Source organism: Pan paniscus, chromosome 15 (genome assembly GCF_029289425.2).
Source record: "Pan paniscus chromosome 15, NHGRI_mPanPan1-v2.0_pri, whole genome shotgun sequence".
Lineage (NCBI taxonomy): Eukaryota > Metazoa > Chordata > Mammalia > Primates > Hominidae > Pan > Pan paniscus.
Window position 1 is genome coordinate 65,897,161 of NC_073264.2, and position 17,809 is coordinate 65,914,969.

A 17,809-nucleotide genomic window follows, 5' to 3' on the forward strand; every position below is an offset into this window, starting at 1 on the left:
AGATAATTTTTGTATTTTTAGTAGAGATGGGATTTTGCCATGTTGGCTAGGCTGGTCTCGAACTCCAGACCTCAGGTGATCCGCCCACCTCAGCCTCCCAAAGTGCTGGGATTACAGCTGTGAGCCACCGTGCCTGGCCTAATAGTTAATATTTATTGAGTGTCTCATAATTGCCAAGTACTATGCTAAATGTTTCATTTGTCTTTAAGTATTTAGTGCTCACAACTCCACTGGGAAGGTCCTATTATTACTCTCATTTCATAGAGGGAGAAACTGAGGCACAGGGAGGTTAAGAAGTCAGTCTGATCCTAGGGCTGCTTTTTCATGGACAGCCATGGTAGAGATGAGCAAAGGTAGTGATTTCCACATCTAATTCCAGCCACATTTGGACTTGTCCACTGGGCAAACTCACTACAGAGGGGTCCCTTGGTTCGCCATCTATAAGGAGTGGAAACGACCACTCCCCAGTGGTTCTGTCCATCCAAATGATGAGGATTAATGGCTCCCCTGGACCACTGTGATCATCTTGCCTATTCCTCCAGCCCTGTGCAGGACAGTGCTGGAGCCCTGGTGAAGGCAATGGAAAGCAAACATTAATAACTGCTGTCCTGGCACTGGACACTGAAGCTCTAACTAGATGTCCTCAGTGTCCTGGGCTGTCCCCAGATTCAGGTGACCCAGAAGAGGCACTGATTCTGACCAGGTGTACTAAGACTGACTATATCAGGAGCTCTGAAGGTTTAGCTACTATTTAGAAAAGTTGTTCGCTGCCACGTTCTGTACTGTCAGCAAGCTTTAGGACAGGGTCCACACCCTGGGTGAAGCCCATCCAGGCAAGTCTATCTGAGCAGAGCACCCCCCCGCCGCCCAATCACTTTACTTACCGCATCGATGTTCTCTAGCCACCCTTCATGGGAAGCCAGCTCTGCCACAAACGCCTGGTGCTTTAGCCATTTATTGTGAAGGTTTCGTGCTTCATCATAGGAGACATCCTGAGATGTCAGCAGCTTGTCGTTGATCCAAAGAGTGAGCTGTGTGCATAAAGAGTGGGCTGACTATCCTTGAGTATATTTCTTTGGCAGGGCAGAACCTGCTGCCCATCCCTGGCTGCAGAAGGAGAAGGCCATGGGGAGGAAGTGCAAGCACAGAAGAGAACCCATCTGCAGTTCTGGATCCCTCTGTACCAGCACAGGCAACTTTACCCATGACAGGCCAGGGCTAAAATGTGGGCACAGGTGCATCTTCCCCACTGGAGTGTGTGTGGTGTAGACCAGGGATACTTTACTCTCCTCTCCATATTTTGAGGACCTAGGACAGGGCCTAGCATATTCTAGGAACCCAACGAGTGTTTACTGGATAGGTGGATAAATCCGTCCTTTGGCAGTAGGGTGAGAGATCCTTGATAAACACAGGAAAAAATGTTATTTGAGGAAGAAGCCAAGGACAGAGGTCAATGAAAACAAAGTTGTCTGGGCTGAGAGAAAAGGAGTATGACAAGAAAGAAGTCAGGGAAAACCCCATTCCATGTAGAAAGTACTGTCAATGGAGGGACCTGGGAAGGCGGATTAAAGACCTTCCTTTTACAGCTGGTCCCAGGTTGAGCAAGGACCTTCTGAGCTAGCAGTTTTCCAACTGGCAGGTTTGTTTAAAATGTTCTTTCTCTGTCTCACCCCTTAAAGTTCTGATTCATCTGGCCTGAGTGGGACCCAGGGGTCTGCTTTAACTAGGACCAGGACTGGCTCCATAATTTGCAGGGCCCAGTACAAAATGGAGTTGTTCAAAAGCATGAAGAATTTCAAGATGGCAAGAGTAGAGCATTAACCTGAGCCCAGGGCCCTTCTAAGCGAAGCACAGGGTGTGACACAGGTCACACATCCTCAAAGCTGGCCCAGACTGGGTCCTAGGTGATTCTAAAATAGACTGTCCCTAGACTACTCTTAAGAAACTCTGGCCTAGACTTGACAGGTTAAGGATGACTTTTCAGATTTGAAAAAAAAAAAACAGTGCAACTGAAGATTCCAGAGGATGACCCAATTAAGTACCCAGAGGTCCCCGCTCATGGAATCCCACAGCTCTTGAGCTAGAAAGGATCCCTGTGGACTTCCTGCCTTGAGGGCACTCTGCTTCTAGAAAGGAATCTCCAGGAAAGCAGCCACTCCTTGCTGGAGCCTCACCTCCTGGCAGTTCTGGAGGAAGTTCTGTAGCTCCAGGTTGTCTCTCAGTAGGACAGAGGCCTCCTGGGCCTTCTCGTTGTTCTTCCTGTGCCTGGAAAGGAAGCCAAAAGCACAGTCACAATAGTGCCGAGCTTGGGGTCCTCACCAAGCTTGGGGTCCTCACTACCCCTGTGTGGCTCTGGGGGCCTCGTGGCCCTGGGGCCCGGGAGTACCTGTCCTCAATCAGCTGCACCTTCTCCTTGATCTTGTCTGAGTATAGGTTTCCCTCAGCTACCAGCTTGTTTCCAGAGTCCACAGGACTCAAGACCTTATCCCGGTTGTTCTCCATAGACCCCAAGAAATCCTCAAACTTCCGGATCCCAGCCTCTGCAGCTTCCAGGGAGTCTGGGGGCTCCAAGTGAGCCAGAGTGTATTCCTGTTGGAACAAGTTTCCAGACAAGGCATGAAGACACACGGAGGAGGTGATGAGCACCCCTCCCAAGTGGGAGCACCACGTGCAGCCACACAGGCCACGGTATGAATGAGCCCCCTAGAGTAGTACAGGGAGGAGGCACTACTCCCCAGGCCTTGCCCCCACCCCTACCCCAGGGGCACACAATAAACAGTGTGCCTAAAGCCACATGGAAGGCTAACCACCCAGGGCAAAATGTGCTTCTCTAGCCTCTGATAGACCCAAGAACAAGGCGTAGTTTGGGACACAAGGCTGGAAAAGGCACCTAATGAGAAACAAAGATTTCCCCCATGAGTGAATACAGAGTACAAGACTAGAGTAATGTGGTCCCTGAGCCTTACAGCACATTTGTGGACTCACCACAAGAGCTACTGCCCTGAGAGACCCGCCTGTCCCAGCCCTGAATGCCTCTCTACCTGGTTGCTGAGGATGGCTTCAGCCTGCTTGGCATCTTTCTGGAACTCCTGGAAGCCAAGGCACTGAGCGAGGGTGTGGCTGCGGCTCTCCCACATCCTGCCCAGGGCATCCCAGCCAGTATCCAGGCCCTCCAGCCGCTGGCCCAGAAGCAGATACTCTGGGTCCATCTGGCCTTGGATCACTTTCTCCCCAGACTCCTTAACACGCTGGTAGCTGTCTTGGTGCCCGTCAATCTCATCCTTGATACCTGCATGCTGCTGCAGGAGCTGCTCAGCCTCAGGGAGGGATTCGGGCATGTCCTCAGAGGCCACAGCCTTCTGGGTGATGGAGAGCCAGGCCTGGAAGTCATCCAGATCCTGCAGGAAGGCCTGCAGCTGGCTGACTTCCCCCAGCAAGTCCTCCTGGCCCTGCAGGGATTGCTGCAGGCCCTGCCACAGCTCCTCCAAGTGTTTTTGCCGCTGACCAATGTCCTCCTTCTGCTCAGGGTGCGAGTCCATCAGCTGCTGGGACTCACGCTCCAGGGCATCCACACGGGCCTGGATGGCGGCCACGTCACGCTCCAGCCCTGACAACTTCCGCTGGATGGCGATGATACCTGCCAGGTCCCGCCCCAGGTCTTTTGTGGACTCCACTACCTTTGTCTTGTCCGTGATCCACTTGCTGGTCTCCTCGCAATCCACGCAGTAGTTGTGCACTCGGAGGGCTGAGTCCACAGCCTCCCGCCGCTCTGACACCAGGGTCTGAAATGCCTGCCACCTGCCGGATGGGGACACAGCCCGGAGGAGAGAGACACCTTCTCCCTTAGCTCTTCTTCCCATAGGAGACCCTGACCCCTTCCCACATTTCCCACAAGTCTCCCCCCACAGACTTTGTATGATAAAAAGAAAAAAAAAATCTACCTAACAAAGTATAGGTGAGCAAAATTCACTTATCCAATTTTACTCAAGACATATATAACTGTCAATCAGATCTTTTGATCAGCAGGGGGCCATTAATTATGTGACTCCAACCATAAGTAAAGGAACATGAAAGCAAAGTCTATGCATGTAGTTGGATTTCAGGCAAATATACAATTTCCCCAGAGTTTATGAAATATCAAAATAATTAAAAGGCTCACATTAACTTCAAGAATGCTTCAGGACATAGGGTCCCCAGCTGCCCTAGAGGAACCAAGTAAATGCCCAAGGCCACATGCAACGTCTCCTAGGGCCTGAAAAAGATCACCTTGGATCTAAGAGAAAAGATGCCCTGGTGAAAAAGAAGAGGAAGAAGAGGACAGGGAAGAAGAGAATGAGGAGGAATAAGTTGTGATGATAATTTAAGTGACTAGCATAATCTTAACCTTCGAGTGCAGTGTTGCTATGAAATAAGGAAATGTGCTAAGGTCTGGCGGATGCCTGGGGGCCTGGGGTCAGTCTGCAGTACACAATAAGCCTCTTTCAAAGAGCTGCCCATCAGCCAGGCCAGACCACTAGGGACACTGCCCTTGGGCCTAGGTTCACTCATTCTGCATCACTGTAATATGCAGGCTGAATGCTCATTCTCTAATCGAACCCATCTTTCTCGAACACCCACAGGGGTATAAGGCATTTTATTGGCCTTTGGGAGAATACAGACATAACCAGACCATGCCCTGTGGGGTGTATGATTTAGAGAAATATTCAGACAAGCTCACAAATAACATAGCATAAAGTTTCATGTGCACAGCACCTAACAGGCAGAGAGGAGGATTAAGGCAGCTGGAAGGAGCAATGGGGTGACAGTTGCTCACGTGACCTCCACACAACCCATCACTGGACACAAAGCCCCAGTCAGTGAACACACCCCCAGTGCCTCCACTGGAGTGACCAATTAAAGGATGGGACCAAGTGTCTCATTCATCTTTGTACCCTGCCTCAGGGGATGGAGGCTGAGGGACTAGGAGATGGACTGGACAGAGAGCGCTGTTGCGCATTCCCAAGGTGTGACAACAGCAGCCAGTGTGATTTGAAAGGTCTGCAGAGAGATATAAGAGACAGGCTGGGAGAGACCAGGGATACGAGGGAGGAGACAGAGCCTGCAGATTTCTCGGCTCCCGTCCTAGACCATGAAGACCCCGTGCTCTGGGAATTCCGTGCCTGTCTGGCACACAGATGGTGCTCTGAGGCTAGGAAATCAAGGGGTTTTCTCCAAGTTTGTCTGAAACCCCTGGAATCGACAGGGAAGTGTTCCTGGGAGAGGGTCTGGCTGTGTCCCCAGGCAAGAGGCCCCATAGTGATTTTCCAGGCCTTTCCTGGAGTGGCCTCACTGTAGCCATTGGGTGGAGGCCACACCAAGATGCACTGGAGCTTGGGTCTAGTCTGCTTCCCGAACCTACACTTGCCCCCTCCACTGCACTGTCTTTGAGATGGAGGAGGTTGATAGAGCCACTCTAGTTATCACTGGTCAGGCAACATCAAGAGTCTAGGTTTGGTCCTGGGCCAGGTTTTTCTTCAACTGGAATGCATACGGTGAAAGATGATCACACATTCATCAAGTGTTTGAATGACTCACACATAAGCTTGGCAGAAAAATCTTAGTTTTTTCCCAGTTCACTCATGTACTAAGCATTTATCAAGCAACTCTCAGTTGCCTTGTGGCAGACACTGACCTAGGCACTAGGGATATGACAAAGAACTATGCAGGCTGGGCTCAGTGGCTCACACCTGTAAATCACAGCAATTTGGGAGGCTGAGGCCGGAGGATCTCTTGAGCCCAGGAGTTCAAGACCAGCCTGAGAAACATAGTGAGACCTCATCTCTACAAAAAAACAAAAAATTAGCTGGGTATAGTAGTGTGCATCTGTAGCATTAGCTACTCAGGAGACTGAGATGGGAGAATCACTTGAGCCTGGGAGGCTGAGGCTGCAGTGAGCCAAAATTGTACCACTGCACTCCAGCCTGGGTAATGGAGTGAGATTCTGTCTCTATAAAAAATTAATTAATTAATTAATAAAGAGTAATGCAAAGTCCTTGCTTTCATTCAAGTGGATAGAGACATAAACAAGTCTACAATCCATCAAGTGGTGATAAGCGCAAAGAAAAAATAAAAGAAGGTAACAATATAGAGGCCAAGTGGGTCAGTGAGAGGAAGGATATGCTGCTTTCCATGGGGTGGTCAGTGGGGGCCACGCCAATAAGCTGACATTTGAGCTGAGACCTGAATAAAAAGAGTAAGCCAAGGGCATAGCTAGAAAAATAATATTCTAAACAGCAGGAACCCCAAAAATGTATTAGGTGTGCAAAGCCCTTGGGCAATATAAATAGATACAGGTCTTCATTTGCTTACATAGTCTAGCAGGAAAGTCCTTGGGGACAAAAATAATTAGAATGTAAGATAGGATATGAAGCTCAAAACCAGTACAAAGGAGGAAAAGATGGCTTTTCATCTGGAAAACTGGAAAGCAAGCGACTTGGACTGGCTCATGCAGAGACAGGATTTGGAATATGTAGAGGGAGGGAGAATGCACCCTGAGGGAAAGAACCGCGGAGGCATGAGGCGACACTGGGGGTGGAGGTATAGAATGAGCATTGTTCTGAAAAATAATTGAAAAGCTATACACGGAAGAGGAACCAGGGTAAGTGTGATCTCTCTCAAGGGCAGAGCCAGAATCAATATGTACGCATTTCAAGGAGGCAGATTTCCACTCAATGGAAGAGCAAACTGTTTAACCAAAAAGAATTGCCCAAAAATGAGATAGGCTGCAGGGTGAGGGAGTGAGTTCCCCATCACTGGCTAGACTGGGTGACTTCTCAGGTCCCTTTCAACTCTCAAATTTAATTTCATGCCTCGGGTTTTTTTCTCACTTAAGGATGGCAGGTACCTTGATATTTTTCACTTGGGGATGGGGCCTGTTTTAGGGGTCTGTAAAGATCAACATTCTCAGACTATAGTTTATTGTTGAGCTGATGAGTTCTTCCTCTCAGGAAGTTTCTCTGGTTTAGACCTGCTCTAGTTTCCTCAATTATGCAGCAATTGCAATAATCTCTACCACCTCCTGCCCACCAACACACACAAACTCATTACCTACAAGGCGAAAGAAGAGGGAAGAGGTATTCTCTTCCTTTGTAAAACATCAGATTGACAAAGGAATCTCCTAAACCGCACTCTGCAGCTTGGGCTGCTAAGACAATCATCCCATTCTAGTGGCTCTAAAGAATTCTGGTCATCGCTGCCTCCCCTTAGCCCCCCAGTGAAGTCTCCACTGTGCTGATCCCTTTCTTTACAATGGAGTCTTCCCTAGGCCCACCTCCCAGATTGCCTCAGGCAGAGCAATGCTCAGGCACAAGTGTGGGGAAGGGGCTGGGGTAATGGGGAGGTGGTGAACACGTGGCATTGCGTGTGCAGGGCCCACGGTAAAGACAGGGAATGCAGGCATTTGCGGTGTCCTCAAAGATCCTCCAGGAACTCATGGGCAATTTCACCCCACACTGAAAGCACCCCCTCTCTAAAGGCTCCTTGGGGCCTGTTTTTTGTTCTGGCCACAAAGCTTGCTTAAGGCTCCCTGCTAATTCTCCTCTTCATTCAAGCCAGCCTCATTATCGATACTGCATTTGGCAGAGGCAGGAGCATTATTTTATGGACAGTACTTAAGAGCTCTCAGAAAGCAATTTTCTCTGCCCAAGAATGTCCAGGGAAATATAGCATGAGAAGCATATGGCCTGATTCTAAGTTTGGGCACACTTGGGATGTGCTCTCCATCACACATACACACCCACCCTCCCTAGGCACAGCATTCGAGCCTCCCAGGACTCGTCTCTCTCCCTCCCTGGGCTGTTCACCACCTCAATCATTCCTCCTTGCTGCTATAGTTCCAGTACTACTGGGAAGGGGACTGTGGCTGAGACAGATAGGAATGTCGGTGGGGGTGCGGTGGCTTATGCCTGTAATCCCAGCACTTTGGGAGGCCGAGGTGTGCAGATCGCTTGAGGCCAGGAATGAGACCAGCCTGACCAACGTGGTGAAACCACATCCTACTAAAAATACAAAAACTAGCCAGGCATTGTATCGCACGCCTGTAATCCCAGCTACTTGGGAGGCTGAGGAACAAGAATAGCTTGAACCCAGGAGGTGGAAGTTGCAGTGAGCCGAGATCGCACCACTGCACTCCAGCCTGGGTAAAAGAGTGAGGTTCTGTGGCAAAAAAAAAAAAAAAAAAAGACAGGAATGTTGAGGGTATAGAAGTGTTGGTGCATACTAGGTGGACTAAATTTTGGGCCTGGCCCCCAGCAGTGTGTCAGATGTTGAGACAATGCCCCCGCCCCATGCCCTACCCACACCCCACCTGGTGTTCAGATGGTCCTGGTACTGCTTCACCTCCCTGCTGCGTGGGTGGCCACTCTCTACCAAGCTGTTGGCAGCGAGGTTCACACCATCAATCTGAGTCATCAAGGTCTTCATCTCCTGGTCCAGGATGTCGAACCTGATATGGGCAAAGGAAAATATGAGGATGGGTGAGGCGGCAGCAGACATTTCCTTGCCAGTGGCACCCCCAGTCTCCAGAACATGTAGCTCTTGCTTTCTCCTTCCACTGCCTAAACCATTTGCCCAGGTGAGGCAGGAGGAAGAAAACAGATATGCTGGCCCTCCTTTCTGGTTCATGGGTTTGATTTCATGAGTTAGCATTGCCTGGAACAGGCCGGGAGAGAGCCAGTTACTTCCTACACGGGCTTCTGGCTCAAGAGAGACATATGAAGGGGAGGGAGGGCTGAAGAGAGGTTACTGTGTATTTGTGTGGGGGATGTCAATTGTCACAAGGGCCACCTTCCAGGCCTCTGCTTTTCCGGCTGTTGCTTTTGGACTCTGAGTCCAATGCCTTGACATCTTAACCCAAAAGATAACCTTTCCAGCCAGGTGCTCCATTCCTGGGTAAGATAAGGAAAAGCTGCTGGGGCGGTGGTCGGGGGGAATTTGTGGTTCTGAAGGCCGATCCTTCTAGGGTAAGAGCCCAGGACTCTCCAGCATCAGTGCAGCACCACCTTGGCACTGTTCCAGAGAGCGGCCTCTCCTTCTCCTGACTGCCTGAATTCTGTGCTTCAGCTGCTGAGATGCTGCACAGACTGGGGCATGCCTCATCATCTGGGGTGCTGACAAAATCAGAACACCAGGGGTGAGAGTGGCCTTGCAGACAGGGGGTTTGCAAATTCTCTCTGTGGCCCCTCAGAGTCTCCTGGCTTAAGGACTGCCACAGAAAGCTAGAGCTGGCAGGGTCCTGGCCTCTCAACCTCCTTCTAGCTCCATTTTTCCTCTGTGTGACCTGCGGGTTCCATACACAATTCATCTGAGCAAAGACTGCTATTGCTGAAAAGTAATTGAATAACTGGACTAGATAAATTCCCTTTGTTTGAGGAACACAAGGCCCCAAAGGGTGAAGTACCCCAGGCCACAGAGCCAGAATAGAACTTATGACTCCTAATGCCAGGACTTTGCAACAAAGGACACCCCAGGGCCTCTCAAAGAGACCTTTGCTGATCCAGAGACTATTACCAAACTAGGTGGGAGATGGTGCCCAGGCCTGGTACAGGGACGTGAGGAAAAGATGAGTTAACTCTGACCTGTGCTGCACGACCTCCAGGTCCTCCAGGGTGTCTGGCATTTCCATCTCGGCCAGCCACTTCTCCTTCTCTCCCATCCACAGCTCACAGGCGTCTGTCTCCCCGAACACCGTGTACAGGTCCAGGGCTTCCTGCAGCCTCTGTTGACGCAGGTCCGCCTGGGCCACCACCTGTTGGTAGAGCTCCCGCAGGGCCTGCAGCCGATGGGTCACATCTGGGGAATCCCGAAACTCTTCGGGGAATCCCTGGGCCTGCTGCTCCAGGTGCTCCATCACCCCACGGCTCTCCTCCAGCTCCTCCAGGAAGTCCTTGTGCTTTTTCCCCAGGGCCCGTGTGGCCCCTTCGTCCTGCCCCACATCTTCACCAGAGAGCAGCCGGTGGGCGTCTTGCAGCCAAGCCTTCAGGTCATCTGCATCGCCCTGGAACTGGAAAAAGTTCTCAGCATCCTGGAGGTTCTTCTTGCAGAAGGCAGCCAGGTCCTTCAGCTGGTCCCACTGTGCCGACACCTCCTTGATGCGGGCCTCGATATGCGGGTGCCCAAACTGCTTGCGTGCAACCATGTCATGAGCCTCCTGGAAGATCTGCTCCAGGTGAGCATCCAGCCCACGGAGCTCATCCTCAAAGGCCTTGTGCTTGCGCTGTAAGATGAGCACACTGGTCAGGTCTTTGCCATAGTCCAGGGAAGAATAGATCTGCTCCTTCTCCTTGATCCAGCTCTCAGCCTCATCCATCTCCCAGAAGAACTTCCAGAGTCGTTTGGACTGCTCCAGTTGGGCCTTCCGCCCAGCTGCCATGTTGCTCAGCTCCTCAAAGCACTGCTCCAAGTGGCTGATGCGGTCCTGGATGACCTGGGGGTCACAAGGCTGGTACCCTGGAAGAAATAGGGGGAAGGAGGACAAAGCGGGGGATGGGCTTCATTTATGGGCACGCTTCAGATAAGCTGCCAGGTTGGAACTACACAACCCTGAAGCTGCCATGTCACTGGGGCTTTGGGGTTGGATGCAGGGGGGTCCCAGTTGCTCAGAGGGTGGACAGATTCTTTATAATTATTTCCCACTGAACTTCAGGGTTAAGGAAGATAAAAAGTGGGGTTAGTTCTTAATAGAAATGTACAACATAAAATTATTTTTAAATTAATTAAAAAAATTTCAAGGTCATTCTTGAAAGAGGCAGTGAGGTCTCTTATTTAAAACAAGAATCTGGAAACCTAAATTGTCTCAGCCATAACTTGAACTAGCAAGGAGAATGAAGGACAGAGGGTGCCTCCTTGGTGATTATAGGTTACCGAAGCAGTTGCCTGCTCTCTGGAGAATTTGGCTGGTCCCTCAAGCTTCTTTCTTGGACCATTACTTGATGAAAGTAACAGAACTTTAAAGTTGGTTCCAGGAGATTTATCCAAGTTGGGTTGTTAGGCCAGAGGTGAGGCTTTTGGCATTGGAAGCCTCAAAAGGGGAGACAGACTTGGTCTCACCTTTCCCCTCGGTGAACTTCAGGGTGGCTGCGGTGATGGCCTTCACTTTGTCCCCTTGGATGGCGATGTCAGCTTCCATCAACTTGTGCTTCTGTAGCAGGTCTTCAACCTCCAACAAGTGCTTCCCAAACTCGGCAGACAAGAGGTGAGCCTGGCAAAGAGAACAGCAGAAAGGAAATGAGGAGAAGTGAAGAGACCTATACATTAGGAGAAGAGACCCCTGCAAAGGGCATGTCTCTAGTAATCTGAGCAAGGGTGAGCCGAATGCAGCCAGAAAAGGGCTGCTGCTGACGATGGAAGAAGTTCCAGAGGGAGAGTGCCTACTGGGGGTGCCCATCAGCATCATCCATAGAACATCTTACAGATGCTCAAGCCCCACACTCATCTACTGCATCGGTCTCAGGGTTGGGGCCTGGCCATGTGTATTTTCACAAAGCTCCAGGGGCAGTCTGATGTGTGTCCTCAGCTGAGACCCACTGCGGCAGAGAGAGAGGAGAGGTTGCCCTCATGCTGGGAGGTCTGGATTCTAACCAGAGTCAAATTGTAATTACTAAGAGCTTGATTCTCCAGCTTCCTGATTAATGTCTGTCTCTTCAAGGCCCTGAAGGTTGGCACCGGTGCTGCCACAAACCCAAGATTTCTCGGTCACCAGGGTACCATGGACCTGGGCTGGTATCACCTGCTGGAGCAGAGTGGACCAAGAGGCAGAGAGGCAGGTGCAGCTAGATACTTTGCTGCCTCAGTTTCTCTATTTTGACTCAGAGATATGACTGGCTGGGAGGTGTCTAAGGAAGCCTATGCTAACTGCAGGGCCACTGAGACCCAAGGTGAGCACTGCAGGGCATGGCAGGGGGCGGCTCCCAGGGCCCACCTTGATCTCATCCATCCAGTTGATGCTGTGCAGCATGTCCTGGAAGAGCTTCTGCAGTGCCAGGGTGGTCTCGAGCCTCTGGCGCCGGGACTGCAGCAGCTCCTGCAGGTAGCTCCATAGGCGCAGTATATTGTCCTTGCGGGCCGTGATGCGCTTCTGGTCATGGTAGTTCTCTTTCTCCAGCTCCTGAGCCAGGTCCTCCAGGGCTCTCACCCGCTCCTCGTAGGCAGCTGTGTCGGTCTCGATGGCCTCATGCTTCTTCTTGGCGGCCTCCACAGCTGCCAGGTCATACCCAAAGTTATCCTGCCCCACCGGGAGAAAAACAGGCAGCTCAGTCAGACACCCAGGGGCTCATCCCCAAACTCAGGGAAAGGGCAGCTCCCTTCAGAACCAGTGCTAGATGGGAAAGCACATTCCCAAGAAGCAGCTAGTTCTGCCTTACTTTTGCAGCCTGTCTTATCAGACCCAAGTTCCAAAAATTAATGTCTCACAAGAGACTCTAAGAGGAGTTCATGATTTTACTCCCCGTGCCACCCGTGTGGGAGATGCAGCCTGTGTGTTACTAATGGAGCCCCTTGGCAGCCTGCTGGCACTCCCCACATGCCTCGAGTGGACCTGTTTGATTTGGGGCAGGAAGGGGCTGCTTCTCACTCAGAAACCCATGCACCAGCAAACAGATGGTTTATTCACATGCTATCTGGGGTGCGCATACACTCTCCAGTGCTCTCAGAATACTTGTTACCCCCTTTCTGGACAGAATCTAATTTGATTCCAGGCTTTAAGTGAGAGGGAACAGATGCTCTGATGAAGAATCAGCCCTGGGGTCAATTCTTAGCTAGAATTATGTCACAGCACCAGAGACCAGAGTCCAAAAGGCATGCCTGACACAGACAAGGTGCAGTCTGTGATTTTACCATATCCCCCAAGAACCACAATTTAACATCAACTCAAACCCCAGCTGTAGCTGACACTACAGGCCCACATAAGACAACTTCAGCGGCCAGTTCTAGACTCCAAAGCTCTTTCCTAAAAATGAGATTTAATAAATCCTGGAGAGCTCCTCCCCAGATGCAAATCTTGATCCACTGGATCACGGGGGAGCTGTGCTGCAAGGCACGAGGAGAGGCTGTGAGAAGCCAGCTTGGACTCCAGCCCAGCCAAGAGCTGGGGGCTCTGAAGAATGTCCCCTCTCCTGTCACCCAAAGCATGTCCCTCATTACCTGGGCCACGAGGCGCTGGTTTTCATTGAGCCAGGTCTCTCTCATTGCGGCCTTCCGGTCAAAGCGCCGGGCCAGTTGCTCTAGCTTCTCCTGCCGAATGAGCTCATTTCTCAGGGCCAGCTCCCGCCGATACTCAGCTTCCTCCAGGCTTTCCCAGGCCTGCACAAAGGATGGAATGAGAATTCTTGGGGCACAGGAGAAATGCCTCACTTTGGGGGCTCCACCCCTTTCACCCAACACTGAGTGATTTCTGGAATCAAGGTACAGCCTGATGCCCTTGGGTGACGTGGTAGCAGATTAAAGATCAATAAAAGCCTTTTGGCTTTCATGTCTGGGCCCATCAAAGATTCAGAGGGCACTGCTCATGAGTGTCACTTCCCTCTTCCCCTAAACCTGCCTCAGACTCTTGGCCCAAAATAATGTTTTTCACCTCTCTGGATGCTCAGTAAGTTCTTATTGACTAATGGCTACCTCCGTTCAATATGAACTGCCAGGTGGTGGTAAGCCTCCAAGCCTCTGAAATGTCATAGGCATTTCCCTTTGGTTATAAGTAGTTAATATTCCATCTTCAAAGACAAACTCAAGGTTCTACAGAGGACAGGCTACAAAACTGGCTCCAAAAAAATGGACTCGGAGGCTGGGTGTGATGGCTCACACGTGTAATCTCAGCACTTTGGGAGGCCAAGGTGGGAGGATTGTTTGAGCCCAGTACAAAACCAGCCTAGGCAACATTGCCAGACTCTGTCTCTATAAAAAATGTAACATTTAGCCAGGTGTGGTGGTGCATGCCTGTAGTCCCAGCTACTGAGACTGAGGTGGGAGGATCACTTGAGCCCAGGAGGACGAGGCTGCAGTGAGCTGTGATTGTGCCAATGCACTGCCACCTGGGTGACAGAGTGAGACCCTGTCTCCAAAAAAAAAAAAAAAAAAAAAGGACTCAGGGATGCAGGGCATCTGAACAGGGGGATTGAAGGAGGGTGGGGGAGTAGAGTCTGACCCCTCAGAATCAGGTTCGATAACTCCCCCAAATAGTCAACATGTGGATTAATAACATCAAAGAAAGTGGCTTGGTTTATTTAATCTGGTCCAATGACCATTCACTGTGTCCTTATCGGGAATTCAATCAATCTACTGTCAATGCATAATGGAAAATGCTGTGGTACCCTGTTGATGTCAGACACTAGTTTCCCATCGTGGGGTGTGTACACTTTCTGATTGTTGGCTCTCATCCGGGACTGGATGGTAAAAAGTAGAACTTCCAGATTCCCCTTCTCTTGAAACCTGTCAAGAAAACAGAAGTAGGAAGACTGGTGTTAAGATCTCATGGCCAAATTTTTTTTGCTAAAGTCAACACGGAACTGTGGCATCTTGAAGCGTAGATAGCAAAGCATATTTCCCTTAAAAACACAGAAAAACTAAAGAGAATCTGTAGGTCTGCTTACCTGTTAAAACATCTATCCTTTTCACCAACTGAGATCTATTAGGGGTTTGGGTCTTTACAATATAAACCAGAGAAAACACAATGGCCACCACAGCATTTATCATTTGCTTCTACATGGGAAGCTGAGGTATTCTGGTAATTCCTGTAAATATCAAGTTGTACGGATCAATACAAAAAAAATTTTAAAAAACCTTCTCTGTGCTGCAAGTGATGAGGGCTTCTTACTAGCTCTCTGGTCAGTTCCTTATTGAGTGAGTCAATAAAACCCCAGAAGCAGCATATTCCGTGGGAGAGCATCCTGCACTGAAAACAGCTTTCACCCAGGTCCTAATGAGCCAGATCTCCTGACAAGTCCTACAGGCCAGATGCTTCCCAGAAGGCAGGAAAGGCTGGGCTCTGAGAGGCTTGTAGGTGTAGGAGACAAGAATTGTCAGCAGTATCGGTGTCTAGCATATGGGGTACAGGCTCCAGGTATCAGGTACTTCCACATTTCTGCATGTACCTAAGTGTCCACCCATTTCTGCATCCTTGACCTGGCAGTCAAGGATCAGCTATATGCAAGGTCCCCACCCTGAGCCCAGCCTAATGGATCTCAGTGCTCACAGGCACTTAAGAGAACTGTGACCGTGAAGCACTGTCTACACAGCCAAGAGATAACACCTCTGTGTGCAGTGACTGGTAGACTCATAGAGGATGCTAACTGTATTGGATTTAGGGCTTCAGAAATGGGTTACTGTCAGACTAGAAACCAGATACTTGTTTATAGTATATCCTAGACTCAGCATTTCACCTTTCCCCATTTGAAAGTCATGACTGCAGAGTGTGGGGGATGGGGGGAAGAGCAGAGCAGAAGGTACCATCAATGAGCTAGAAGCCTAATTCAGAGGATCTGGACAAGCTAATGGCAGATAAGCTGGAATGCCCCGTGTGTACGTGTGTATGTGTGCATGTTTGTGTGTGCGTGTGCACATGCATGGTTGTATATATGTATGTGCATTTGTACATGTGGTTGTATGTGCATATATATGTGCATGGGTGCATAGTTGTGTGTGCACACACAAATGCATGTATAGTTAGGTGTATGTGTATGAGTGCACGGTTGTGTGTGTATGTTTGTGTGTGCATGCATGTTCATGGGTGCACAGTTGTGTGTATGCATGGTTATGTGTATGCAGGTATGCATGTGTGTGCACGGTTGTTTACATGCACATGTGTGTAAGCATATGCACACAGGCTCTGCACACACTAGGGTGGGGCAGAGGTCCTGAGAAGCAGGCTAAGTGGTCTGTTGCTGAGCAGTGACAGATGGGAGAGAAAAAGAAGGATGAACTTCACAATCCATAAGGCCCCATGCAGAGAGCTCAGGGGCTGAGAGCACAGAGGTCATCAGAAAACAAGCCCACAGCTCAGTGGCAGACCAGAGAGGAGCTTTCCAGCCTGGGTTCTTCAAAGAGACTCAGAAGCCTATGATTTCCCTCCTGTTCCTCCTCAGGGATATCTGGGAGAAGCCACTGTCTTTGGTCGTGAGTCGAGGTTTCTCATCAATGCTGGTTTCTCTAAGCTGATGGCTTGGGAGAAGAGTGGTGAAGAGGGTCACGAGGCAGGTGACACACATACAGCTCTCTAATCTTGAGGGTGTGCCTTGTGGACACACTTCATAAGGCCCAGAACCTGGCTCTACCTTTTGGTGGTCAGTTTCCCAGCCACTGAGGACCACCCTCCCATGTGCCAGGGCCCTTACTTGGGCGGCTTCTCCACGGTGCGGTAGGTGCTGAAGGCCTGCAGCTGCTGCTGGACGCCTGTCAGCGAGTTGGCAAACTTGCGGCTGTTCAGGACAGTGATGGTCTGCTCGATCCAGGTGAGCAGGTCCGAGGCTAGCCCGCTGTACTTTTCAATCATCTTCTCAGTCTCAATGGCATGGTCAATAACCTAAGGAATCACCTTCTTACTTATTCTCATCAGAAGGGCAATGCCACCACTGAGGATATCAATGAGGACCACAATCAAGGTGCCACGAAATGGGGCTCCCACCTCCTAAGCCCTGGAGTGCTCTAGGCTGGGTTTGTTCCCTGAGCCCAAGTGTGTTGGTAGGGCAGAAGGAGTAGACTGGAATTGGGTGAAGCCCTCCTCTTGCCAATCGGCAGCGAGCTGGCCTGTTAAGGGTCGGGAGCAGCTCCCCTCCCCAGTGCTAGAGAAGATTGGTAAGCTTGCTGTGCCAGGATGCCAGCCACTAGGGGGCCAGGGTTTTGTTTATTTTTAAATGTTCATGAGGAGTCAAAGGCTGCCAACCATTGTCTTTACTAAACATGAGGCACAGAGATGAATGAGAAATGGTACCTATACTCTAAGAGCTAAGGATCTAGCAGAGGGAAGGAATCTGGCATGAGGGTCTATACCAATGGGTGAGTTTCTGGTACACTGTGGGTGCCTAAGAGGTCTGCAATCACAATAAACAAACCACATAAAAGCCTGGAGGGTTCCTGTGGGGATGTCCATGAGACATGGGTCTCAGGTGGACCAGGTGTTCGCCAGGTACAGAGCAGCCAGCTGTGGTACCTTTCAGGACAGACCATCAACCTGCTTTGGAATTCAGCTCAGGAGCCATCAATGCTGCCAAGGTCAGCTTTAGAGGAAGTTGGGGGGTGGGTGAGCTGTACTCTTCACCCTTTCTTTGGTTGGAAAGAGGGCCACTCTGTCTGGACCTGACAAACAGGGGAAGAGTGACACTTTGGTTCCAAAACAGCTTGTACCTTGCCGACACGCTTGCCCTCCACTGCCAGCACCTTCATCTTGGAGAAGTAGTGGTAAAAGGCCACCACATAGGTGATGATGGATTTCTCATCAGGGTTTTCCGTAAAGACATCTGTTAGGGAAAAGGGTGTACTCTCAGGACCAAACTGGAAGTCGGGAAACTCAGGCTCAGAGGGTTTATTCCCCATTCCTCCAGCATCAAGTTCAACTACAGGCAGCAAGTGACAATCAACAGAGCAAGAATGGAAGAGTGTGATGAAATCCATTTTAGAACCACACATTACAAAAGAAGAAAAGAAGAAGGATCCAAAGTCCATCTCCAAACAGACCAGGCAGGCATGGGAACCAGCATGGAGCAGAGAAGCAGGCCCAGAGCAGAGCCTGGCCTGGCCACTGCCCCTCACTGTGCCCACAGCTTGCCCAGCACCTGGGCCGGCCTCC

The 17,809-nt window shown here is 50.3% G+C and overlaps 1 protein-coding gene across 4 annotated transcripts in view; it reads right to left on the bottom strand.

Annotated features, from left to right (window-relative positions):
- The window catches only part of SPTB (spectrin beta, erythrocytic), a 137,101-nt gene that overhangs the window by 37,079 nt on the left and 82,213 nt on the right, over positions 1 to 17,809 (bottom strand). For all 4 annotated transcript variants that reach the window (XM_055097703.2, XM_034937698.3, XM_063596086.1 and 1 more), the window contains exons 8-19: positions 17,368 to 17,480; positions 16,359 to 16,546; positions 14,340 to 14,457; positions 13,177 to 13,335; positions 11,957 to 12,259; positions 11,086 to 11,236; positions 9,615 to 10,485; positions 8,345 to 8,482; positions 3,042 to 3,798; positions 2,387 to 2,589; positions 2,175 to 2,265; positions 885 to 1,031 (exon numbers count right to left, since the gene is read on the bottom strand). In XM_055097703.2, coding sequence (XP_054953678.1) covers positions 885 to 1,031; positions 2,175 to 2,265; positions 2,387 to 2,589; positions 3,042 to 3,798; positions 8,345 to 8,482; positions 9,615 to 10,485; positions 11,086 to 11,236; positions 11,957 to 12,259; positions 13,177 to 13,335; positions 14,340 to 14,457; positions 16,359 to 16,546; positions 17,368 to 17,480 — 3,239 coding nt within the window. The remainder of the gene's footprint in view (positions 1 to 884; positions 1,032 to 2,174; positions 2,266 to 2,386; positions 2,590 to 3,041; positions 3,799 to 8,344; positions 8,483 to 9,614; positions 10,486 to 11,085; positions 11,237 to 11,956; positions 12,260 to 13,176; positions 13,336 to 14,339; positions 14,458 to 16,358; positions 16,547 to 17,367; positions 17,481 to 17,809) is intronic.